This window comes from Pongo abelii, chromosome 8, assembly GCF_028885655.2.
Source record: "Pongo abelii isolate AG06213 chromosome 8, NHGRI_mPonAbe1-v2.0_pri, whole genome shotgun sequence".
Taxonomy (NCBI): Eukaryota; Metazoa; Chordata; class Mammalia; order Primates; family Hominidae; genus Pongo; species Pongo abelii.
In genome coordinates this window covers 126195445-126221389 of record NC_071993.2, presented here as the reverse complement: position 1 = coordinate 126221389, position 25945 = coordinate 126195445, and the positions used below count along the sequence as shown (strand labels likewise).

The 25945-nt window shown below is 48.0% G+C and overlaps 1 protein-coding gene across 4 annotated transcripts; it reads left to right on the top strand.

Moving 5' to 3' along the window:
* The first annotated feature begins 1891 nt into the window (after positions 1-1891).
* Positions 1892-25708, top strand: SFXN4 (sideroflexin 4). Of its 4 annotated transcripts, XM_024254238.3 has the most exons (15): positions 1901-2075; positions 3421-3486; positions 5209-5283; positions 6529-6555; positions 6641-6695; positions 7847-7872; positions 9520-9573; positions 9655-9711; positions 9849-9914; positions 10830-10908; positions 12440-12555; positions 19729-19814; positions 21202-21319; positions 24260-24380; positions 25305-25444. In XM_024254238.3, the coding sequence occupies exons 1-14, from the start codon at positions 1965-1967 to the stop codon at positions 24266-24268; spliced, it is 945 nt and encodes a 314-aa protein (XP_024110006.2). In that variant the 5' UTR covers positions 1901-1964; the 3' UTR covers positions 24269-24380; positions 25305-25444. The 4 variants fall into 4 exon arrangements, with proteins under 4 accessions (XP_024110005.2, XP_024110006.2, XP_054378929.1 ...); XM_024254237.3 differs by lacking the exon at positions 24260-24380 and having other exon boundaries at positions 1892-2075; positions 25305-25708; XM_054522954.2 differs by lacking the exon at positions 19729-19814.
* Positions 25709-25945: the final 237 nt, after the last annotated feature.

Genomic DNA, 25945 nt, shown 5'->3' with positions numbered 1-25945 from the left:
AGATGCTGGTTCCACACTCAAGGAACTCGGTTTAGGGGCAAGACAGATAGGGAAACATTTTCTCATTGTTTCAGTAAATCCTTGAGTGCCTACCCCGCACCAGGTGCTGTTTTCCAGGCACAAGAGCGAACAAAGGACAAACCCCTGCTTTTAAGCTCTTACATTTTAGAGGGGAAACACCTCATACATGTAGTAAAAGTAGAGTGTTTGGAAGGAAAATAATGTGGAGTGAAACTCTGCTGAAGCGGAGTTGTAGGTGTTCTAGATGGGGTTGTCAAGGAAGGCCTTAAGGGAGAGCCTCTCTGGATCAATTTTCTCATCATAAAATGAGGACAATAATTGTACCTATCTCAGGGTTTTGATGAGCATTGAGGGAGAGAAAACGCGTAGAAAGTGAGAGTGTTACGGGGATAAGAGGCTTCTAGGCAGAGGGCAGGGAAAACACAAAGGCCGTGAGGCAAGAGTGGGCTCAGAGTGGATGCAGATTTACTAGGAGGCCGGTGACTAGGGCTGTGGTGGGGGTCCCAGAGTGCTTTTTAGCCAGGCCAAGGACTTTAGGTTCTGTTCTGGGGTGGGGAATGTCAGGAAGGATTTGAAAAGAAGAGTAACGTCAACTTGTTCTAAGAGAATCACTCTGGCTCCTTTGTTAAGACTGGACGTAGCGGTCCGAAGTGGGGAAGCAGGCCAGCGGGCCGGCTTTGTGGCATCCTGGAGGGTAGAGGCAACAGAATAGAACAGCATGCTACATACTGCACTGGTGCTTAGATGGATTTCTGCAGCATAAGGGTAGAAGTGGAGGGGGCACCTTACTCAACTCGGAGGGTCAGGGAAGGCTTCCTGGAAGAGGAGATAAACCCTTGGAGGTTAAGAAAAGTGAGCTACGCAAACTGAGCAAATACAGAAGCAGAGTCATGCAGGCCTGAAGGACGCCATGAGCCGATTTCCTGTTCCTGGAGGGGCAGGGCAAGGGAAGGAATTGGCCCGCTGGAGGTTAATGGCCAATACTGAGCACTTCTGAGGGCTCAGTGCTGTGTTAGGGATGTTTTATCTCCTTTGATCCGAAACAAAACCCTGAGATAGGTACAATTGTTATCCTCATTTTGCGGATGGGAAAATAGACTTTGAGATACTGACCTGGCGAGGGTCACACAACTAGATGGCGTGCTGGGTCCCTCAGTCCAGGACTCCGGAGGCCCCCGAATGACCCAGGCACACTTGTGGCTTCCGTGAATTTACGTGCACACACACAGCCCCCGCCCCCTCCTGTGCTAGGGAACGGCAGGTGGGGGAAGGAAGGGAAGGCGGGTTTTTCTTTACAAATGGTACCTATTTGGTAGTCAACAAAAGGAACCGGATTTGCCCAACGCTGGAAACAACAACAACAAAACCTGTTGGGCTGAGGGATAGTGCACTGTGCCCAGGGCCGTATACTTGGTTTGATGCTCTGAGGTTACTCTCTTGAAATTCTCAGTAATTTGAATAAGGGGCGCCGCATTTGACATTTTCACTGGGCTGAGACCATGATGCAGCCGGCCTGACTGCGCAACACCATGCACACTGGAATTCGTGGGCAATCGGAGGGATTTTCGAGGGTAATGACCACGGGTAGGGCGCGGCAGAAGCGCCGGGTGAGGTTGCAGACGGCCTCACTCACAACCTTTCCGGGTCTTCGCATTAGGTACTGTGATGAGGGGTTCCTATAGTGACCTCTTGGGGCCTGGAGACGGCCCGGCTCCCCAAAGGTGCGGAACAGGGCAAGCAGGGTTGGGAGGACGTGGCCCGTGGGAGAGCTGCGCTCGCCGGAACAGTGGGTGCGCAAGGGCCCCGGGGCGCTGTGACACGGGACGTCGGGCGCGCGGGCCTGGGGCGGGAACTGCGGGTGCGCGCGGCCCGGGGCGGGGCTCGCCGCCCGGCTCCTCCTCCGCGCGCGGCCTGGCGGCGGCGGCCACTCTAACCAGCGCAAAATGTCCCCGGAACAGGAGGAGGAAACGCAACCTGGGCGGCTCCTAGGACGCAGCGACGCCGTCCCCGCCTTCATTGAGCCCAACGTGCGCTTCTGGATCACCGAGCGCCAAGTACGGCCCGGGCCCGGCGCGGCTAGGGGCAGGGAGGGGGCGGGCCGGGCCGCGTGGAGTCGGGCTGACCCGGGTGACCTTGGCCAGGCCACGTGGGCGCCCCCTGTCTGCGTTTCCTCGTCCCGGAGTTGTGCCGGGAACGCGCACCACCGGCCTTCACCCCTTAGGGCGCGGGAGGGGACGCAGGGGAAACCCAAGCTGCCAGATGCCCACGACCACAACGTCACCCTCCAGATTGCCTTCTCGGAGGGGCCCAGTCCGCGCAGGTGGCTGCTCCCTACTGCCTGAGCTGTGGCTGAGCAGCAGATTGGGGAGAAACAGGCCCTCCCACCTTGGTAAGCTCAGCCACTCTCGGTGAGACCCCCGAGGCTTTGGGAAGCCACCCTTGGACAGGACATAAGCAGGACTTACCTCCCTGCGGCGTCTAGGGCAGCACCGTCCAATAGAAATATGATGTGAGCCTTACAGGTAATTAAACATTTTCTAGTAGCCACATTAAACAAGATAAAAACAAACAGCTGAAATTTTTTAACAATACAGTACATTTAGCCCAGCAGGTGCAAAATATTAATATTTCAACATGTAATCAGTAAAAAACATTCCTGAGATATTTTACTCGCTTTTTTGGTACAGAGTCTTCCAAATCCGGCGTCCGTTACACCCGCAGCACATGTGGATTCAGCCGCATGTGGCGAATTGGAGAGCATGGCTTTAGGGGGTTCTCTTTTAGGCCTCTCCTAAAGTGGGGTCCAGCCCTGTTTTTTTTAGGTAGGGAAATTGAGAAGGGACGGTGAGCTCAGGTTGCTCCAGCAGAGCCAAGGCTTAAAGCCAGAACCACTACAAAGTTTGGAGTTTGCTGGAGCAAACCTCTTTTCCCCAGTGTGACCCCAGCTGCACCATTGAACCCTTAATGGGGCGTCCATCCTTTGTCACTGGAGTGAAGCCTTATAGCAAGCAGAGAGTGATGCCACAGACCCTTGAGATCTTCTAGGCCGTTGCTTCGAGGTTATATGTGAGATATGAACGTAGGACCATTTGAACCCCCAAAGTCTGGGATTTTAACCCTCAAGGGCAATTTGATACTGAGCGGTTAAGGGCACAGACTTGGGAATCATTTCCTGGCTGTGTTGCCTTGAGTACATTCAGGAGTCCCTCTGAGCCTCAGCTTCCTCACCTGGAAAACCTGGAGAGGCTGGGAGGAGGATCCCAGGAGATGATGCCAGTAAAAGGCAGATCACAGACCCTGGCAGGTTCTCAGAAAAAAAAAAAAAAAGCCAACTTTTACTATTTATATCTTTATTTTTCTGCTGCTATTAACCTCTCTGTTGCTTTTCTCCCTCCTAAGTCCTTTATTCGACGATTTCTTCAATGGACAGAATTATTAGATCCTACAAATGTGTTCATTTCAGTTGTAAGTATTGTTTTCAGAGCTAATGAATTTCACATTTTATTTTGAAACTTGAAGTCTGCATGTCCCTTTTTTTTTTTTTTGAGACAGAGTTTCATTCTTGTTGCCCAGGATGGAGTGCAATGGCACCATTACGGATCACAGGAACCTCTACCTCCCAGGTTCAAGTGATTCTCCTGCCTCAGCCTTCCGAGTAGCTGGGATTGCAGGCATGTGTCACCATGCCTGGCTAATTTTGTATTTTTAGTAGAGACAGGATTTCTCCATGTTGGTCAGGCTGGTCTCGAACTCCCGACCTCAGGCCCCGCCCACATGTCCCTTTTAAAAGCAGTTGAAATAACAGAATCTACGTATATTATTGTGTTTACTTCTTCTGAATGAGCTTGTCAGATTGGAAGGGGTAAAGAAAAGCATACATCTGACCGTGTGCTGTGGCTCATGCCTTTAATCCCAGCACTTTGGGAGGCCGAGGCAGGTGGATCACCTGAGGTCAGGAATTCCAGACCAGTCTGACCAACATGGTGACACCCCCATCTCTACTAAAAATACAAACATTAGCTGGGTGTGGTGGCGGACACTTGCAATCCCAGCTATTCGGAAGGCTTGAGGCAGGAGAATCACTTTCTGAACCCAGGAGGTGGAGGTTGCAGTGAGCCAAGATCTTGCCACTGCAAGATCTTGTCATCCAGCCTGGGTGACAAGAGCGAAACTCCATCCCCCTCCCCCGGCAAGAAAAGAAAAGAAAAGCGTACATCTGTTTAACAGGTAATATCAGGCCCAGGCCAGGTGCTGGTGATTCAGAGAGAATCAAACAAATCTTCCACGTGATGGAGGACAGACTGGCTAAACTGGTCACATCCTGGGCGACAAGAGTGAAATTCCATCTTTAAAAAAAAAAAAAAAAAAGAAGAAAGAAAATGTAATAAAATTAGGAGCAAATATAACCAGATGTTTACAGTTGTTAATTCTGGGTGAGGGGATTATAGTGTGTAGCCATTCTTTGTAATTTTTGTATTTATTTTTTCTCAAATTAAGAAATGGAGGCTGGCTGTGGTGGCTCATGTCTATAATCCCAGCACTTTGGGAATCTGAGATGGGAGGATCTCTGGAGAATAAGAATTTGAGACCAGTCTGGGCAATGTAGCGAGACCCTATCTGTACAAATAAAAATATAAAGTTAGCCAGGTGTAGTGGGTTGTGCCTGTAGTCGCAACTATTTGGGAGGCTGAGGCAAGAGGATCACTTAAGCCCAGAAGTTTAAGGCTGCAGTGAGCTATGATCACACCACTACACTCCAGCCTGGGCAACAGAGTGAGACCCTGTCTCTTAAAAAACAATAAGAAAAGAAAGAAAGAAAAAGAGAGAGGAAATAAGACTGAACTGATTAGACATGGAAGTGGGTGAGGGAGGAGGACTTCTAGGTTTCTGACATGTATAGCCAGGGTATGGTGGTAACCATTCAGTGAGACAGTTGACATCAGAGAGTGGGGGAGGTGACAGCAGCATTGGGGGCAGCTGCTGGAGCATCTAGGAAGAGGAAGGCGTAAATCTGAATGGCACTCAGGGCTATCCTAATGGATAGAGCGTAGGGCACCATGTGGCTTGAAATCAGGCATGCAGTTGAAGTCCAGTGCATGCTGGTGAGTGAGCTGGTGATTCCTACATCTGGGGATAAACCTGAACAATGTTGAGATCATTACTTGATTTCTTGATATCTGATTTTAGGAAAGTATAGAAAACTCGAGGCAACTATTGTGCACAAATCAAGATGCTTCCAGCCCTGCCTCGGCGGACCAAAGGGTATGTTTCCCATGCTTAGGTCTGGCTGGTTGCCCTCAGATGGTTCTGCCTGCAAGGTCTGAAGTCAGGTGGAATTTGGCCATTAATGTCTGTCTCCGTTTCTTTTCTTTCTTTTTTCCTTCCCTTGGGAGCCACTGTTCTATTGGCTATTAATGCTATCATTGTTATATACTGCCCAGAGGACCAGCTTTGCAAAACTGGGTTAGTTTTTAAAATGTAGTTAGAATTCTGTCCCATAAACCAGACAGCAAGGTTCCTCCTATGCAGTGGATATTTGTGGGGATTCCCTGCAGCTGATTCCTGGAGCCCCATGGCAAACTCCAGAATTCAGACAGGGCTCTGATGTCAGAATTCATTCTCTACTGCAGGCAGTGTCCCTGCCGATAGGCTCAAACGGAGTGCTCCTTATCCACCTTGCAGCATGTGGGGCTTTCTGGAGCTCACAAACACCAGTTCCTCAAGGCAGCCTATGGAGAGCTCACATATTTAACTTTTTCTAAGAATGTGTTGGGGACCCTGGGCCGACAGCTTGGCTCTGTTGCAAGTAACTTGGCTGGTGGCATGGTGTGTCATCAGCACACAGCCTGCTCTGCTCTGAGCCAGAGGCAAGCCGGATTCAGGGACTCATCTGAGGGATAAGTTAGGTGTTGGTCTTCTCCAAGGGTAGAGACAGGACTTTTTAATGTTCTGGTCCATTTCTCTGTGTGGCTCATCTCTTTGCTTGTCATTAGTTCATTTGTTTATTCGTATGATCCATTTATTTTGATTTGTTCTGTTGATGTGGTAAAAAACAGCTCTGGCCTTCACTCTCTGAAAGGTAGAACAAAGGTGGTCCCAGAAATGAGACTGGCAAAGAAATTCTTTGCTGCTGAGCCACCTTTAAAAGCTTTTTGTTTTGTTTTGTTTTGTTTTTGTTTTTTAAGGCTGGGTGTGATGGCTTCCTCCTGTAATTCCAATGGTTTGGGAGGATGACTTGATGCCAAGTGTGCGAGACCAGCCTGGGCCGTATAGCAAGACCCCATCTCTACTAAAAATTAAACAACTAGCTGGGAATGGTGGCGTGAGCCTGTAGTTTCAGCTGTTCAGGAGGGTGAGGTGGGAGGATCGTTTGAATCCAGTAGTTCGAGGCTGTTCTGCAGTGAGTGATATTGTGCCACTGCACCCCAGCCCTGGGTGACAGAGCAAGACCTTGTCTCTTAAAAAAAATTTAAAATGAAACAAAGCTATTCTTTTTTCTCCTTTAAGATACAAGAAGCTTGGAAGCGGAGTCTTGTAAGTTTCAGCCCCTTCCTAATTTTTAGTGTCCGATAATAACAAAACCAGACATCCAGCTAACCTTGCATCTCTCCTCTTGAAGGCAACAGTGCATCCCGACAGCAGCAACCTGATCCCCAAGCTTTTTCGACCTGCAGGTGAGTTGGCTCTAATTTTCAGAAGTGGGTTGGGAAGATGTAGTTTCTAACACTTAGAAAACTCTGCCTGCCGGATCACCTGGGGTCAGGAGTTCGAGACCAGCCTGGCCAACATGGTGAAACCTCATTTCTACTAAAAATGTAAAAAATTAGTTGGGCATTGTGGTGGCACGTGCCTGTAGTCCCAGCTACTCAGGAGGCTGAGGCAGGAGAATTGCTTGAACTTGAACCCGGGAGCCGGAGGTTGCAGTGAGCTGAGATCATGCCATTGCACTCCAGCCTGGGCAACAAGAGTGAAACTCTGTCTCCAAAAAAAAAAAAGAACAGAAAACTCTGCCTGCCTTGCTTTAATTATTTTTCCCCCAGCAGGATTTCTTTCTTTCTTTTTTTTTTTGAAACAGAGTCTCGCTCTGTCACCTAGGCTGGAGTGCAGTGGCACAATCTCGGCTCACTGCAACCTCCGCCTCCCAGGTTCAAGTGATTTCTCCTGCCTCAGCCTCCCGAGTAGCTGGGATTACAGGCGCCCGCCACCATGCCCAGCTAATTTTTTTCCTTTGTGTATTTTTAGTAGAGACAGGATTTCACTACATTGGCCAGGCTGGTCTCGAACTCCTGACCTTGTGATCCGCCCACCTTGGCCTCCCAAAGTGCTGGAATTACAGGCGTGAGCCACGTGCCCGGCCATGTTATAGTAATTTTATGTACATACTTTATTATTATTATCATTTTTAGAGACAGGGTCTCTGTTACCCAGTCTAGAGTACAGTAGCACCATAATAGCTCAAAGCAGCCTCCAACTCCCAGGCTCAGCTGATCCTCCTACCTCAGCCTCCTGAGTAGCTGGGACTACAGGGTCATGCCGCCACACCTGGCTTTAAATTTTTTGTGGAGATGGGGGTCTCACTCCCTCTACAAAATAGAGGCTGGTCTCGAACTCCTGGCCTCAACCCATCCTCCAGCCTCAGCCTACCAAAGTGCTGAGACCTTGACCCACCAATTTATTAGAAAAACAAGAATGAGTGGAAAAAGTCCTTTGAGGTCTGTGCCTTCTGGAAGCTGGGGAAGAGGTGTTCAGGTGGGTGGTCTCCTTCTGGCCCCCTCTGCCTGGGCAACTGTGGTCACTGACACCTCCTCTCTTCTCTTCCTGCCAGCGTTCCTGCCTTTCATGGCGCCCACGGTGAGCAAGCAGACATTTGCCGTTAGGAGACTAGGGGCTTGGGAAGATGGCCACTCTCCTCCTAACCTCAGCTGTGTCCCTCCAGCTCCAGACCCCTGTCACATGACTGCCTGATAGATGGTTGTGGCTCCCCACTGATAACCCATGGCTGCTGTTCATGTGTCCTTGTCCCCACTCCCTCCCCCTCCCCACACCCTCCCAGTCAGGCATCCGGGCTTCTGGAAGGCCCACAGCTTGGCAAGGTCATCCCTTTTCTGAACACCAAGTATGCACAGAGCACTGTAGAAGCGGCCAGTGGGTTAGGATGCGCTCCCTGCACAAACCCTTTGCCACCAAGTCCTCCTCTGACACAGCCCCTCACCTGGGACCTGGCATTGTCCCTGTGAGGCTTTTCTCACCTTGGCCCTTGGGAGGTGCTTTTTGGTTTTTTGGGGTTTTTTTTGTTTTTTGAGACAGAGTCTCGCTCTGTCGCCCAGGCTGGAGTGCACTGGTGCAATCTCAGCTTGCTGCAACCTCTGCGTCCCGCGTTCAAGCAATTCTCCTGTCTCAGCCTCCTGAGTAGCCGGATTACAGGCTCTCACCACCATACCCAGCTGATGTTTTTATTTTTAGTAGAGACGGGGTTTCGCCATGTTGGCCAGGCTGGTCTCGAATTCCTGACCTCAGGTGATCCACCCGCCTTAGCCTCCAAAAGTGCTGGGATTACAGGCGTGAGCCACCATGCCTGGACCATTTTTTGTTTTTTTAAAATAGGGTCTTGCTCTGTTGCCCAGGCTGGAGTGCAGTGGCACAATCATGGCTCACTGTAACTTCAAACTCCTAGGCTCAATCGATCCCCTTACTTCAGCCTCCTGAGTAGGTGGGAATACAAGTACTCGCCACCATGGCAGGCTAATTTTTTTATTTTTACCAGAGACTGAGTCTTGCTACATTGCTCAGGCTGGTGCCGAACTCCTGGCCTCAAGGGATCCTCCCAGAGTGCTGGGATTATAGGCGTGAGCCATCACTCCCAGCCTAGGAGGTACTTGTCCACACCACAGGCTCCTGTCTGCTTCCCCTAGCAAATGTGTACTTCTTTTTTCGTTTGTTTTTTGAGATGGAGTCTTGCTCTGTCTCCCAGGCTGGAGTGCAATGGCATGATCTTGGCTCATTGCAACCTCCGCCTTGCGGATTCAAGCGATTCTTCTGCCTCAGCCTCCCGAGTAGCTGGGATTACAGGTGCGCACCACCACACCCGGCTAATTTCTGTTTTTTTGTAGAGATGGGGTTTCACCATGTTGGCTAGGCTGGTCAACTCCTGGCCTCAAGTGATCCTCCCACCTCAGCCTCCCAAAGTGCTGGGATTATAGGAGTGAGCCACCACGCCCAGCTAACAAATGTGTACATCTTAGCCACCCTGCTGGACTAAGGCCCTGGAGACACAGCCTGCTGTGTGACCCTGGATGTCCTTAGAGCCGCTAGTTTGGTGTTTGGCAGGTGCTCACTCAACCTTGTTTACGGACCGGCAGCCGCTGTACCCACCACCGTCCTCTCCTGCCCCAGCTCCTTGGGGGCTCAATTCTCCCTCTTCCCTGGAAAATTCTTTGCTACTGCAAGTTCTCCTTCCACAGAAACGCTTGTAACTCTGTTCCACTTTCTTCTTCAAAGGTATTTTTGTCAATGACACCACTAAAAGGGATCAAGTCCGTGATTTTACCTCAGGTAGCCATTCTTCCTGTTTCACGATTACTAAATTCTGTTATGCTTGAAACAAAAATGTGATCCATTTGCCCCTCTTGGCAGGTTTTCCTCTGTGCCTACATGGCAGCGTTCAACAGCATCAATGGAAACAGAAGTTACGTGAGTATTATGAGACCCAGAGAGTGTGGGGTTTTGTGTTATTCCTCTTGGAGTTTGTTGTATGTGTTTGTTTTTAAATTATCTTTGCTGGATAAAACTGTGATATTTGCTAAATAAGTACTTTTGTTTCTCCTTAGACTTGTAAGCCACTAGAAAGATCATTACTAATGGCGGGAGCCGTTGCTTCTTCAACTTTCTTAGGAGTAGGTATTTTTAGAATCTATCAAATCTTCTTTATTCCTCAGAATCCAGGAAGTTTTATTTATTCCAATTACAAATGTATGTTCCAATTTAAACAATTTAGAAAGTATGACTAGGAAATAAAAGTCACCTGTAATCCTGTTATTCCAAAATAATCATGTTAATAGTCTAAGTTTTTAAGCATATACATGGTACTGTTGTCTTTTTATTTTTTTCTATTTTCTTTTCTTTTTTTTTTTTTTTTTTTTGAGACAGAGTCTTGCTCTGTTGCCCAGGTTGGAATGCAGTAGCATGATCTCAGCTCACTGCAATCTCTGCCTCCTGGGTTCAAGTGAGTCTCCTGCCTCAGCCTTCCGAGTAGCTGGGACTACAGGCACGTGCCACCACACCCAGCTAATTTTTTGTATTTTTTAGTAGAGAAGGGATTTCACCATGTTGGCCAGGTTGGTCTCAAACTCTGACCTCAGGTGAACTCCACACCTCGACCTCCCAAAGTGCTGGGATTACAGCCGTGAGCCACCACGTCTGGCCGGTACTGTTATCTTTTTAAAAATTGTTATATAAATTGTGTGTTATAAATATGTTATATAATTTGTGTATTGCTTTGGATATCAAGACACTGTAATGGTGAAAGATGGAGATGTTGGCATCAGACAAGCCTGGGCCCTCATCCTGGCTCAAACCTTTAATGGCTCTGTGACTCAGCAACTTCCATACCTGTCTCTAAGCCCCCGTTGACTCCTTAGATGAGCAGGGAGAGGACCTCCATGTTGCAGGAATTTGAAAAATACATGAAGAGCACTGGCAGTGGTCTGACTTGTAATAGGAACTAGGTCAGGGCGACCTCTCTGCTAGTGAGTAGGTTCCGCTGATTTTTCAGTCCCATGAAATAATGATTTTTCTCTCTTATTTTCTAGGTAATCCCTCAGTTTGTCCAGAAGAAGTATGGCCTGACTGGCCCTTGGATTAAAAGAATCTTACCTGTGGTCTTCCTCGGTGAGCAGGAAGGGCTGGAGCCTGCAGTCTGGGTGGGGTGTCTTTGTGGTCTGTGAGCCTTCCTTCATCTCCAGAGGCACCTGGCTCCCTTGGTACATTGTGACTGATGACAGGTGGCCTTTGCAGCCCGGCAGGCCCCCAAGCCCAAATCAGGTCTTTGGTTTGAGAGGTGACACTTTCTGTAGATACCCACATTAATGGCTAAGGAATGAACACAAGACTGGAAACGCAAATTACATTTTTTTTTCTTGAGATGGAGTCTTGCTCTGTCACCCAGGCTGGAGTGCAGTGGCATGAGCTTGGCTTACTGCAACCTCCGCCTGCTGGATTTAGGCAATTCTCCTGCCTCAGTCTCCCAAGTAGCTGGGATTACAGGCGTGTGCCACCATGCCCAGCTAATTGTTTTTTTGTATTTTTAGTGAGACAGGCTTTCACCATGTTGGCCAAGCTGGTCTTGAACTTCTGGCCTCAAGTGATTCGCCTGCCTCAGCTTCCCAAAATGCTGGGATTACAGGCATGAGCCACCGCGCCTGGCCCTGCATTTTCAAGATTATCCATATAAACGTTCTACATACATTATTTTACTTAGTCCTGACAACAACTTATGGGTAGGAAATATTATTATTCCTATTTACAGATGAGGAGACTGAGGCACAGGGAGGTTAAGTAACTTGCCTAGAGTTACACAGCAAGCAAATGGTTAGTATAGAGATTCCAACCCAGTGGGGTGACAGAGATATTAGCTGAATATTTTGACTCTGCCAGCCTGCAAGTTTACTATGTCATGCTCCAAATTTGGGTTTGGGAATCACGGCAGTTTGAAGAGTTGGCAGACTGATGTCAGTGGTGAAATTGAGGAAATGGTGTTATAGAAACCTTACAACTTTGGCCGGGTGTGGCAGCTCACACCTGGAATCCCAGCACTTTGGGAGGCCATTGCTGGTAGATCACTTGAGGTCAGGAGTTTGAGACCAGCCTGACCAACATGATGAAACCCCGTCTCTACTAAAAATACAAAAATTAGCCGGGCATGGTGGGGCATGCCTGTAATCCCAGCTACTCTGGAGGCTGAGGCAGGAGAATTGCTTGAACCCAGGAGGCAGAGGTTGCAGTGAGCTGAGATCACACCATTGCACTCCAGCCTGGGCAACAAGAGTGAAACTCTGTCTCAAAAAAAAAAAAAAGGAAACCTTACAACTTAAGCAAAGACGAGGGAGGGTTGTGTTTCCAAGATCCCAGGGTTTCTCCTGGAATTCGGTAAGGAAGCAGGGGTGCTGGAAGCTGGTCCCAGGCTGTGGTCAGGATCCAAGACTGAGTGGCCAGCAGTTCTGAGCCTACTTCCACAGCCCCAGGAGAGCACCTCGTTGGCCCAGCCTATGGCAGGTGTCCACCTGAGGGTCAAGAAAGGCAGATGTCCACCTGAGGGTCAGAGAAAGAGGCTTGCAGGGGGCAGACACCTAAAAGAGATGTTCCTTCGCTGGAACAAGACTCACCCCCGTCTTTGGTGTTCTTTACTTCTTTACATCTACAGTGCAAGCCAGTGGAATGAATGTCTACATGTCCCGAAGTCTTGAATCCATTAAGGGGATTGCGGTCATGGACAAGGAAGGCAATGTCCTGGGCCATTCCAGAATTGCTGGGACAAAGGTAAGAGACAGGATGGAGCTATAGCTGCTTGCCTTTTGGGCAAAGACTAGACTTTTCTGTTTTTGAAAGCCGGTGACAAATTCATGTCTGCCTTCAACCTTTCTTTACCCGTCTTTCCTTAGCATGCTGAGAGAGAAATTTCTCATTTTCCCTCCTGATAAGATGGGGCATTAGTCTGGGTTCTCTGGAGAAACAGAACCAATGGGATATATGTACATAATCTTTCTTTCTGAGACAGGGTCTTGCTCTGTCGCACTGGCCTGGAGTGCAATGGTGCAGTCTTGGCTCACTGCAACCTCTGCCTCCCTAACACGAGCGATGCTCCCACCTCAGCCTCTCAAGTAGCTGGGACCACAGGCACACACCACCGCACCTGGCTTATTTTTGTATTTTTAGTAGAGATGGGGTTTCACCATGTTGGCCAGGCTGGTCTTGAACTCCTGGCCTCAAGTGATCCACCCACCTCGGCCTCCCAAAGTGCTAGGATTACAGGCATGAGCCACCATGCCTGGCCCCCAATTCCTTTTTGAAATCTCTCAAAAGGAAAGCATGCACCTCTGTCTCCATTGTCCCTCCCATTCACTCCTGAGTTCAAGTGATCCTCCCACCATAGCCTCCCAAAGTGCTGGGATTACAGGTGTGCACCACCACACCTGGGCAGTACATGTCTATTAAGAGATTTGTTCTAAGGAATTTGCTTACACAATTGTGGGAATCTGCAGGGCAGGCCTGGAGGCTGGAAACTTGGACAGGAGCTGCTGCTACAGCCTTGAGGCAGAGTTTCTTCTTTGAGAAACCTCAGTTTTTGTCTGTAAGGCCTCCAACTGATTGGATGAGGCCCACCCACATTGTGGAGGGTAACCTTCTTTTCTTTTTCTTTTTTTGAGACCGAGTCTTGCCCTGTCACCCAGGCTGGAGTGCAATGGCGTGATCTCAGCTCACTGCAACCTCCGCTTCCTGGGTTCAAGCGATTCTCCTCCCTCAGCCTCCTGAGTAGCTGGGATTACAGGTGCGTACCACCATGCCCAGCCAATTTTTGTATTTGTAGTAGAGGCGGGATTTCACCCTGTTGGCCAGGCTGGTCTCGAACTCCTGACCTCAAGTGTTCCGCCCGCCTTGGCTTCCCAAAGTACTGGGATTACTTGTGAGCCACCACGCCTGGTGGTAACCTGCTTTTCTTAAAGTCAGCTGATTGCAGATGTGCCCCGTGTCTGCAGAGTACCCCTACAGCAACAGCTAGATGAGTGCTGGATTAAATAACTGGGTACTGTTGCCATGGTGACCCGTGAGGCTGACTGCCACAGACAGGCATCTGACAAGTGCTGGGCACCTCTGAGAGTGAGATCCTGTCCTTCAAGTCCAATATCTGCCCTCCCAATGTGTGCTGATTGGGGGCCACTCCCCTCCCAGCCTGCTCTGCACTTACAGAGGTCAGTGGACACCCCTTTCTGGGGTTAAGAGAGCCCCTGCTTCTCCCATTCAGCAGATGTCCTTATAGTCTTCATTGCTAAGGACTACTTTTGTCAAAAATGGACTTAGAACATTGAATTCTCTGATCCAAAACTCCTTTTCAAGGCCTCAATTTTGAATAATTTTTACTATTAGTTTCTTCTTTTTCTTCTTTTTTTTTTTTTTAAATTGAGACAGGGTCTCCTTCTGTTGCTGGAGTGCAATGGTGTGATCACGGCTCTCTACAGCCTCAACCTCCCAGGCTCAGGTGATTCTCTCACCTCAGCCTTCCAAGTAGCTGGGATTCTAAATATGCACCACCATGCCTGGCTCATGTTTGTGCTTTTTGTAGACATGGGGTTTCGCCATGTTGCCCAGTCATGTCTCAAACTCCTGGGCTCAAGTGATCTGCCCACCTTGGCCTCCCAAACTGCTGGGATTACAGGGGTGAGCCACTGGGCCTGGCCAAAGTATTCTTTTGTTCAGTTCAACCCAGTAACTACTGAGTGCATTCAGCCGTGAGAACCTGGTATAGTCTATGGTCTTTTCATTTTGGGTGTGGACTTTTAAAATAATATGTTTTTAGCAGGTGAGATCTTTTTTGGTCCCTGTGAAATGACTTTAGCTGAAGACTTTAGTTGTTTGCAAATGACATATCAAGCAAAGTGGAACAGCCCTGATACGAAGTGAAGGGACTAACCGGGCTTCTAGCAGTGTGGGATCCAGGGGACTCCCTTAGCCAGCCAGGGTGTGTCCTTCTAGTGACCAGCATGTTGGTAGCACAGGAGGTCAGAAAAGATGGCTGTTCATTCCATCGGTAAATATGTCATTATTCAGCTCACCAAACATATTACTTTAAATCCTATCACTGACTAACAAAGCTCAATTATAAACCATCAGATACATGCTAACGGTGTTTCCACTAGACCATCTAGTAGCATAGCTCCTTACCTAAATGAATTATGACAGAGATAAAATAATTATAAGTAACAGATAAATTGCTGCCAGAAAGAAAATAGGTCACTAGTTTGAAATGAAGGTTCTGGGCCTAACAAACCACCCGTAAGTTGGATCACTTGCAGTTGGTCAGGAGTTCGAGACCAGCCTGGCCAACATGGTGAAACCCCGTGTCTACTAAAAATGCAAAAATTAGCTGGGCATGGTGGCGGGTGCCTGTAATCCCAGTTACTCGGGAGGCTGAGGCAGGAGAATTGCTTGAACCTGAGAGGTGGAGGTTGCAGTGAGCCGAGATCGTGCCATTGCACTCCAGCCTGGGCGACAGAACGAGACCCCATCTCAAAAATAACAAACAAACAAAACAAACCACCTGGGACTGCATTTGCACTTTCCCCTGAAAAAAAAAAAAAAAAAAAAAAAACGCCCGAAAGAGACATTTTTTCAAACAGCTTTATTGAGGTATAATTTACATACTGTAAAATTTACCCATTGTAAGAGGATAGTTTGATGAATTTTAGTCAGTTTAAAACAATTGTGCAGCCAGGCACGGTGGCTCACTCATGCCTGTAATCCCAACACTTTGGGAGGCAGATCGCTTGAGTCCATGAATGTGAGACCAGCCTGGGCAACACAGCGAAACCCTGTCTCTACAAAAAAATTTTTTAAAAATTAGCTAGGCATGGCGGGGTGCATCTGTAGTCCCAGCTACTTAGGAGGCTGAGGTGAAAGGATCAACTGAGCCTAGGAGGTTGAGGCTGCAGTGAGCCGTTATCGCACCACTGTACTGGATCCAGCCTAGGTGACAGAAGGAGACCCTTGTCTCAAAAAATAAAAAATAGGCCAGGCGCGGTGGCTCACGCCTATAATCCCAGCACTTTGGGGGGCCGAGGCAGGCAGATCACCTGAGGTCAGGAGTTTGAGACCAGCCTGGCCAACATGGTGAAACCCCGTCTCTACTAAAAATACAAAAATTAGCTGAGTGTGGTGGCGCATGCCTGTAATCCCAGCTACTCAGGAGGCTGAGGCAGGAGAATCACTTGAACCCAGGAGGCAGAGGTTGCAGTGAGCTGAGATTGCGCCACTGCACTCCAGCCTGGGCAACAGAGAAAGACTCCGTCCCAAAAAATAATAATAATAAATAAATGAAACAGTTGTGTGACCATCACCACAGTCCAGTTGTAGAACATTTTCATCATCCTAAAAATGTCCCAAATGCCCACCCCCACCCCCACCCCCAGCCCTAGGGAAGCACCAATCTGCCTCTTTTTTTTTTTTTTTTGAGTCAGAGTCTCGCTCTGTCGCCCAGGCTGGAGTACAGTGGTGCGATCTTGGCTCACTGCAACCTCTGTCTCCCAGGTTCAAGCGATTCTCCTGCCTCAGCCTCCCGAGTAGCTGGGACTATAGGTGCACGCCACCGCACCCAACTAATTTTTTGTATTTTTAGTAGAGACGGGGTTTCACTGTGTTAGCCAGGACGGTCTCAATCTCCTGACCTCATGATCCACCTGCCTTGGCCTCCCAAAATGCTGGGATTACAGGCGTGAGCCCCCATGCCCGGCCACTGACTTGCTTTTCTGTCTTCTTAGTTTTTGCCTTTTCCAGAAATTATACATAAGTGAATCACACAGTAGTTTTTTGTGTCTTGCTTCTTTCACGTTTGAGATTCATCCATCTTGTACCACATGTTGGTCATTTGTTACTTTTCATTGCTGAATAGTATTCCGTTCCTGGATGTGCTGCATTTTGCTTATCTGTTCTGCAGGCGGTGGACGTTTGGGTTGTGTCCCACCTTGGGTTATTATGAATCAGGCTGCTCTGACGTTCACTTGCACATCCTTATGCATATGTGTGTTTGTATTTCTCCACAACTCCATGTGAACTTAAGGTGTTAGTATTGCTGTGACCTATTCATAAAGCTGGAGAGGAGAGTGACAGCACATTTTTTAAGTTTGTTTATTTATTTATAGAGACAGAGTCTCCCTCTGTCGTCCAAGCTGGAGGGCAATGGTACAAACATGGCTCACTGCAGCCTCAACTTCCTGGGCTCAAGCAATCCTCCTGCCTCAGCCTCCTGAGTACTACAGGTGTGCACCACCATACATGGCTAATTAAAAAAAAAAAATGTTTGTAGAGATGAGGTCTCGCTATGTTGCCCAGGCAGGTCTCAAACTCCTGGCCTCAAGTGATCCTCCTGCCTTGGCCTCCCAGAGCGCTGGGAGGTGTGAGGCACTGCACCCAGCTTAGAGCAAATATCCAATCAGCAAGTTTTTCCCAGTGCCTCCTGCCTGCCAGGCTGGTGCTAGGCTCTGGAGACCCACACCCTGACCAGTGAGAGCCCCGTCTCCCCAGGAGCCCCAGCCTCCACGGGAAGGTAGCCTCAGGCCTGACTGCCTGTCTGGAGTCCGTCTCACCAGAAGAAACTCCATTTTTGGCATGAGGGGCATGTTAGGGTCAAAGAAAGACTTTACTGGTCTATTTTTTAAAAAAAAGTCTTTTTTTTCTCTGAAGAATAAAGTGTCTGCAACTGTGCATAAGCATTCTTCTATCACTTCCCTGTCCCTGGAAGGTTATTTTCTTTGGCTAAAATTTCAGAAACTGCGTAACCAGCAATATCTGATGGTAACAGGGCACCGTTGGTCGAATTTCAGGTGACATGTGGCTGTTTCCCCCGACTGGCCCCATAAGCCACTGCTTTGCACACAGCACCTCCTAATGACGCTGTGTCATTAGGAGTGTCCACCCCACACATGGGACTAAGGGAGAGAGGCGGGCCTCGCCCCACTGACGCGGACACACAGCACACTAACAGCCATTTTTCCCTTCCAGAAGTCAAGCAATTTTACTTTATATCCCTGAGACTTTTATTTTATTTTATTTCTTTTATTTTAGAGACTGAGTCTCGCTCTATTGCCCAGGCTGGAGTGCAATGGTGTGATCTTGGCTCACTGCAACCTCTGCCTCCCAGGTTCAAGTGATTCTCCTGCCTCAGTCTCCCGAGTAGCTGGGATTACAGGCGCCCACCACCACACCCGGCTAATTTTTGTATTTTTAGTAGAGACAGGGTTTCACCATGTTGGCCAGGCTGGTCTTGAACCCCTGACCTCAGGTGATCTGCCCACCTTGGCCTCCCAAAGTGTTGGGATTATAAGCATGAGCCACTGTGCCCGGCCCCTGAGACCTTATTTTAAAAACAGCCCTCCTCGGCTTCCTCTCTTTTGTCGGGGGGAAAGGCATTCCCTGCAGAGGGAACCACACAAGCGTGACTGTCACCCACAGCAGGGCAGAGGTGCCAGCAGAGACAGGGACTGGGTGGTAGGAGGAGCCTGGGAAGGTAGGTCAAAGCCGATCATGGGAAGCTGGAAGTGGAAGGAACAGGGCTCAGGGAAGGACGGGTGCAGGTGTGCCTGCTGCTCTTGGGTACATGATGTGCTGTTTGTGGTGTATGTGTCTTACCCAGGGGTGAGTTCTAAAGTTAACATGTTAGCTACTCAGGAGGCTGAGGCAGGAGGATTGCTTGAGGCCAGGAAGTCGGGACCAGCTTGGGCAACATAGTGAGGCCACATCTCTACAAAAAATGGAAAAGTTAGCTGGGCGTGGTAGAGTGTACCTGTGATCCTGGCTACTTGGGAGGCTAAGGTAGGAGGATCGCTTGAGCCTGGGAGGTCAACGCTGCACTGAGCCATGATCACGCCACCGTACTCCAGCCTGGATGACAGAGTGAGACCCTGTCTCTAAAAATAAATAAATAAATGAAAGTAGTAAAAAAGTTAACGTGAGCTGTTTTATAGTCAAGATTTCCCTTACAAGTCCCTTAAAGTGCCCTTGAGGGTACATGGTTTTGTACATATTCACCCATACAGTAAATTGTATGTTGAAATGTTTAATGTATAGAGTAATGTACATTATAGAAAAGATTACAGAAATGTTATAACCTGTACATAACACAATTTTATAGTATAACACTTTTAATTCGCTGTGAAACATGGGTACAGACAGGCAGCCTCATGTGGGTCCTATGCTGTGCCCTCAGAGCTGGGCATTTGGAGGCTTCCCCAGTGGTAGGTATGAGAGTCACTGCTGAGCCAGGTCAGGACAGGAGGCCAGTGGCAGAGACTTGGCTTGGATGGGAAATACGGAGCAAACCTCTGTGGCAAATCCAGCATTTCCACTGAAGAACCATTTGGTTCTCCGTGAGGATCTGTCTAGAAGCCACCTTTGCTTGTACTTAGTGGATAGTTTATTTGGGGTGGTTTGGCAGACGGTGCCAGCTATCTCTGGCACCAAGTGCAGCCGACTTCCACACACCTGTACGTGGAAAGTTATGTGGAAGGCGTCCCCTCTGCCTCTTTCCACGAGCATTCTTTTTCTAAGTGAGAAGGGAGGGTTGCTGTTTCCTGTCTCTCGCAGGAGTTGTGGGATCCCTGGAAATCGTCTTGCTCCTGTACTGTTTCTTTTTTGTGACAGAGTTTCACTCTGTCGCCTAATCTGGAGTGCAGCGGCGTGATCTTGGCTCACTGCAAAATCCGCCTCTCAGGTTCAAGTGATTCTCGTTTCTCAGTCTCCTGAGTAGCTGGGACTACAGGTGCATAACACCACACGGGGCTAATTTTTGTATTTTTTGGTAGAGACGGGGTTTCACCATGTTGGCCAGGCTGGTCTCAAACTACTGACCTCAAGTGATCCACCCGCCTCGCCTCCCAAAGTGCAGGGATTACAGGTGTGAGCCACCGTGCCCAGCCTAAGCTGTTTTCTTTTCATTTTTGCTAGGCTGTTAGAGAAACGCTAGCATCCAGAATAGTGCTGTTTGGGACCTCAGCTCTGATTCCTGAAGTCTTCACCTACTTTTTTAAAAGGTAAGAGGCACGGTCATATCCCCAGGTAGAGATTTGAAAGTCAAATCCTTATAAAACCTGTCAGATACTGACCCTGGTGGAGGGTGGGAAGAGGTTGGCTCAGTAACCTTCCCATAAACATACATCACAGCTAAGACAGTCGGATTGATTGTGGCAGGTGTGGAAATCCAGGTGTGCGGATTCCACCGAATGGGGAATCCAGCCCAGGCTCTGCCTCCAGTTACCCCGTGTCCTTGGCGTGTCCAAGGACCTTCCACAGCCATTTCCTCATCTCTAGAATGAGGGGCTTGGATGATTTGCAGGTTCCCCTGGCTCTGATGTGCTGTGAATATTGCTTAAGCCCTCCCCTCTAAACCCCCATTCCAAGCATGTTTTAAATTAGCTTCAGCGACTCCGGATTCAGATTCATCCCTTTTAAGAAGCCAGAAATGGCCTACGAGGCGGAGGACCTGGGCATCCGTCGGGGTTCCTGTGGCCACCAGTATGAGAAACCTAACCTGCAGGAGCTCAGGCCTGAGGGGAGACGTGGGGCTTTAGGGCCGGAACGGGCAAGGATTGCAGTCCGTGGCAGCTTGAACAGAAGCTCCCCTGCTGGGCGCGCCTCCTTGTCACCCTCGTGGGTGTTGGTTCCTTCTCTCCTGCCAGATAGGCTTCTTCATGTTGATGAGGGACCCACTTGCTAGTAACTCCCAGCTCATAGCCTCACAGCCTCCTGATCAGAGGTGGAACACAGCAAACCCCAGGGGAGGCAGGAATGTCTTCCCCTCAGGGCAGACTCCTGGGGAAGGATTCTGTGGGCCTGAGTTAGGTCGCGTGCCTGGGGCGCACATCCCCCCCTCCAGTGTGGCGAGGCTGGGAATCGCCTGCTAGGACCACACATGGAGCACATTTCCAAGAAGGAGGGATGGGATGGTGCGGTGGCTCACGCCTGTAATCCCAGCACTTTGGGAGGCCAAGGTGGGCAGATCACCTGAGGTCAGGAGTTCTAGACCAGCCTGGCCAACATGGTGAAACCCCATCTCTACTGAAAATACAAAAATTAGCCAGGCGTGGTGGCGGGCGCCTATAATCCCAGCTACTCAGGAGGCTGAGGCAGGAGAATCGCTTGAACCCAGGAGGCGGAGATTGTAGTGAACCAAGATGGCACCATTACACTCCAGCCTGGGTGACAGAGGAAGATTCTCTCAGAAAAACAAAACAAAACAACAAAAAAACAGGCCTTGATCTAGCTGTTCAGGTACAACAGAAAGAAAAAAGAACAGGCCCTGATCCAGCTGTTCAGGTGCACAAAAAAAAAAAAAAAAAAAAACAGGGCTTGATTCAGCTGTTCGGAAAATAAGCCCTGATAGTTTAACATCACTTGTGAGCCATGCCTTGTCTCTTACAGGACCCAGTTTTTCAGGAAAAACCCAGGGTCATTGTGGATCTTGAAACTGTCTTGTACTGTCCTGGCAATGGGACTGATGGTGCCATTTTCTTTTAGTATATTTCCACAGGTTGGACAGGTAAGTGCCCCCATTCCTCTTTTCTCTCAAAGATTTTATTTTGCAGTTATAAGAGTAAAATAAATAAGTTATTCTTCTTAAAAATCTGCAAAGTTTATAAAAATATAAAACAAGACCAGGTGCAGTGGCTCACACCTGTAATCCCAGCACTTTGGGAGGCCAAGGTGGGAAGATTGCTTGAGCCCAGGAGTTCAAGACCTGCCTAGGCAACATAGTGAGACCCCATCTCTACAAAAAACAATACACAAATTAGCTGGGTGTGGTGATGCACACCTGTTGTCCCAGCTGCTCGGGAGGCTGAGGTGGGAGGATCACCTGGGCCCAGGAGGTTGAGGCTGCAGTGAGCCGTGATTGCACCACTGCACTCCAGCCTGGCTGAGAGTGAGACCCTGTTTCAAAAAAGTAAAATAATAAAACAAAATACAGTTGGCTTTTGAACAACCTGGGGGTTAGTAGTCAAAAATCCAAGTATAACCTTTGACTCCCTGAAAACTTAACTATTAATAGCTTACTGTTGACTGGAAGGCTTACCAATAACATAAAAAGTCAAGTAACACATATATGTGTTATATATTGTATTCCTACAATAAACTAGAGAAAATAGAATGTTATTAAGAAAATCAGGCCAGGCACGGTGGCTCATGCCTGTAATCTCAGCACTTTGGGATGCTGAGGCGGGCAGATAACTTGAGATCAGGAGTTCAAGAGCAGCTTGGCCAACATGGTAAAACTCCAGCTCTACTAAAAATATAAAAATTAGCCAGGGTTGTTGGTGCCTGTAATCTCAGCTACTCGGGAGGCTGAGGCAGGAGAATCGCTTGAACCTGGGGAGGTAGAGGTTGCAATGAGCCAAGATCATGACATTGTACTCCAGCCTGGGTGACAGAGTGAGACTGTCTCAAAAAAAAAAAAAAAAAATCATAAGGAGGAAAAAATATATTTACTGTTTATTAAGTGAAGGTGAGTCATCAGTTTCAGTGAGGATCAAGGTCTTCATCCTCGTCATCTTCATGTTGAGTAGGCTGTGGAGGAGGAAGAGGGGTTGGTCTTGCTGTCTCAGGGGTGACTGAGGGGGAAACAGTATATAAGTGGACCTGCATTGTTCAAACCTGTATTATTCAAGGGTTAATTGTAATGATATTTATATTTAATTCTATCCTTCAAATCTCTTGGTGCAGTTTTGGGTTCTGTTTTTCTTAACAATATTTCATAAGCCTTTTTTTCTGGGGCATAAAAAGAAATCTTTTAAAACTACTTAAAGAAATTTTAAATACTCCAAAATGTTCTATAACTACGCCCTCTCCAGTGGAACTTTTCTGCAGTGATGGAAATGTTCTATAATAGATGGGTGCTGTCCAGTATGGTAGCCATGAGCTACATGTGCTACTGAGCACTTCAGGAGAGGCTGGTGTGACTAGGGAACTGAATTGTAAATTAAGTTAAATTTTAAATTAGGTACTCTTGTGTGCTTAGTGGCTATTGGACAGCCCAGTTCTGTAGATAATTTATAATATAATTTATGATGAGTCAGACTGCTTGGACTCAGATTCCAGCTTCTCCATGACCTTGGTCAGCTTGCTCAGTTTTCTTATCTGTTAAAGAGAGCTGAAGATAATCTGAAGATAATGGCATCTCTGCAAAGGGTTGTTGCTTAGTAGGTAGCAAGGACATTTTTTTTTTTAAAGTCAGAAAGCCAGTTTTTTTAATTTCCAAAGCTCTGCCATAAATTGCTAGCAGATGTCAAGGACATTATTGATGCTAGCAGATATTAGCAATTTCTTTTTTTTTTTTTTTTTTTTGAGATGGAGTCTTGTTCTGTTGTCCAGGCTGGAGTGCAGTGGCACGATCTCGGCTCACTGCAAGCTCCACCTCCCGGGTTCATGCCATTCTCCTGCCTCAGCCTCCTGAGTAGCTGGGACTACAGGCACCCACCACCACACCCAGCCAATTTTTTGTAATTTTTAGTAGAAACGGGGTTTCACCGTGTTAGCCAGGATGGTCTCGATCTCCTGACCTCGTGATCCGCCCGCCTCGGCCTCCCAAAGTGCTGGGATTACAGGCGTGAGCCACCGCGCCTGGCTGATATTAGCAGTGTCTTGGCTAAACATTTCAAGTGCTCATTTCTGTCACTATAAATATATATGTCCTCAAAAGCATTTATATTTATGGAATGGTCTTGTTCAGAACCCACATTTTATAGGTTTAGGTTGTAGGATCATTCATTCAAGCAACTTTGCCAACACAACGTAGAAGTTTCAGACTATTTTAGATAGTTATGCCTATTACTATGCTATGGGCGAGGGGTTGGGGAGCGAGGCAGCATCTCAGAATAAAATTTCAGGCCGGGCACGGTGGCTCTTGTCTGTAATTCCAACACTTTGGGAGACCAAGGTGGGAAGATTGCTTGAGGCCAGGAGTTCCAGACCAGCCTGGGGAATGTAGTGAGACCTTGTTTCTACATAAAATGTTCTAAAAATGGCCGGGCGCGGTGGCTCATGCCTGTAATTCCAGCACTTTGGGAGGCCAAGGCGGGCGGATCACGAAGTCAGGAGATCGAGACCATCCTGGCTAACATGGTGACACCCCGTCTCTACTAAAAATACAAAAAATTAGCTGGGCATGGTGGCAGACGCCTGTAGTCCCAGCTACTCGGGTGGCTGAGGCAGGAGAATGGCGTGAACCCGGGAGGCGGAGCTTGCAGTGAGCCAAGGTTGCGCCACTGCACTCCAGCCTGGGTGACAGAGTGAGACTCCAAAAAAAAAGAAAAGAAACAAAATATCCTGTTGGCTCAAGGTGAGCATGGAGGTGCTTAGATGAGATAAGGAGTTATTACTAATTTTGTTAGGTGTGACAATGGCATAGTAGTTCTGTAACTACTGTCATTACTATATCAAGTACTATATCAATAATAATAAGGTCTTTATCATTTGGAACTTGTAGGTGACATGACATGAGAACCGCCTTAAAATACTCAAGGAAAAAAATCCTACTGCTGGGTGTGGGAGGTGCTTGATGAAATGAGATCTGCAAATTGTTAATAGTTATTCCTGAGTGAGCACATGTGAGTTCATTACATTCTTTCTACATTTGTTTTTTGTTTGTTTGTGTGTTTGAGACGGGGTTTCTCACTCTGTTGCTCAGGCTGGAGGGCAGTGGTATGATCATGGCTTACTGCAGCCTTGACTCCCAGGCTCAAGTGATCCTCTGGCCTCAGCCTCCCAAGTAGCTGGGACTACAGGAACGTACCACCACACCTGGCTAATTTTTTATTTTTTGTAGAGATAGGGTCCTACTATATTGCCCAGGCTGATTGCAAACTCCCCACCTCAAGCAATCCTCCTGATCTCGGCTCACTGTAACCTCCACCTCCCAGGTTCAAGTGATTCTTGTGCCTCAGCCACTGGAGTAGCTGGGATTTCAGGTGTGTGCCACCACACCCAGTTAATTTTTGTATTTTTTGTACCATGCTAGCCAGGCTAGTCTTGAACTCCTGGCCTCAAGTGATCTACCTGCCTCAGCCTCCCTAAGTGTTGGGATTACAGGCATGAGCCATTATGCCCAGCCATCTTAAAACTTTTTAATGGAAACTTTCAATTATAAACAAATGTAGAGATAAGTAAATAACAATAATGGGCCAAGGATGGTGGTGCGCACCTGTAATCCCAGCTACTCGGGTGGCTGAGGCATGAGAATCACTTGAACTTGGAGGGTGGAGGTTGCAGTGGCCTGAGATGGTGCCACTGCACTCTAGCCTGGGCAACAGAGCAAGACTCTGTCTCAAAGAAAAATAAAAAAATAAAAAATAAGTTTCTTTACTACTTGGGTGATTTAAAAAAAATATAGGTTACATTTTCTGCTCTAGATTAGACATTATTGAAAAAGATGGACTATGAAATGGTTGCTTTCAGAAAATGATTTTTTTAACTTGGTTTCTAAGGCAAGAAAAACTATTAATAGAAATATTATGAATTTAACTATTTTTCAGATACGGTACTGTAGTCTTGAAGAGAAAATTCCGTCTCCAACAGAAGAAACAGAAATCTTCTATCACAGAGGGGTGTAGGCGTGAGTTTTAGGTGAATTTATGTGGTTCCTGCTTGAAAACCTTCCCCTCTCCAGGTTCGGTTTAGAGAACTTTGCCACAGGTCTTCTGGGGACCCCAGAGGTGTCTGGGCTGACAAGGCGACTTAAAATTCCATACTGAGATCGTTCCCAGGCTGGTGTGTCTGGGGTTTTTAAGGCTGGCTGGAGAAGACAGTGGGAGGGTGCCCCGTCTGACACCCCTGGGGTTGCTGAGGGAACGGTTGGAGTGGGGATCGGCCTGCAAAAGGATATTGTGAAATCACTAATTAACTAATAAACCTGTCTCAAGTTGAGGATTTGAAGAAAGAACACAAAGAGTCCACCGTGCCCAGGACACAGGTGTTAAATGGATAGGCCATCTCAAGCAGAACACGTACCCCTGGGGCGCTGTTTACGGCCTCTGACCCCAAAAGCAATCTTGTTTCCTTACTCAGTGTCCTCCCTTCTAGACAGCTACTTAAAACCTTTGCCGCCCTCCGCCCAGTGCCTCCTTTCTCCTCTCTGGCAAAGGACCCTGCCTCCTCCGCCAGGAAACAGGTCAGC

Coding starts and splice junctions, on each gene's coding strand:
- SFXN4 (XM_024254237.3), top strand. CDS start 1,965: ATGTCCCCGGAACAGGAGGAGGAAACGCAACCTGGGCGGCTCCTAGGA. Junction 9,915..10,829: donor CTTCTTCAACTTTCTTAGGA/GTAGGTATTTTT, acceptor CTTATTTTCTAG/GTAATCCCTCAGTTTGTCCA. Junction 21,320..25,304: donor TATTTCCACAGGTTGGACAG/GTAAGTGCCCCC, acceptor ACTATTTTTCAG/ATACGGTACTGTAGTCTTGA.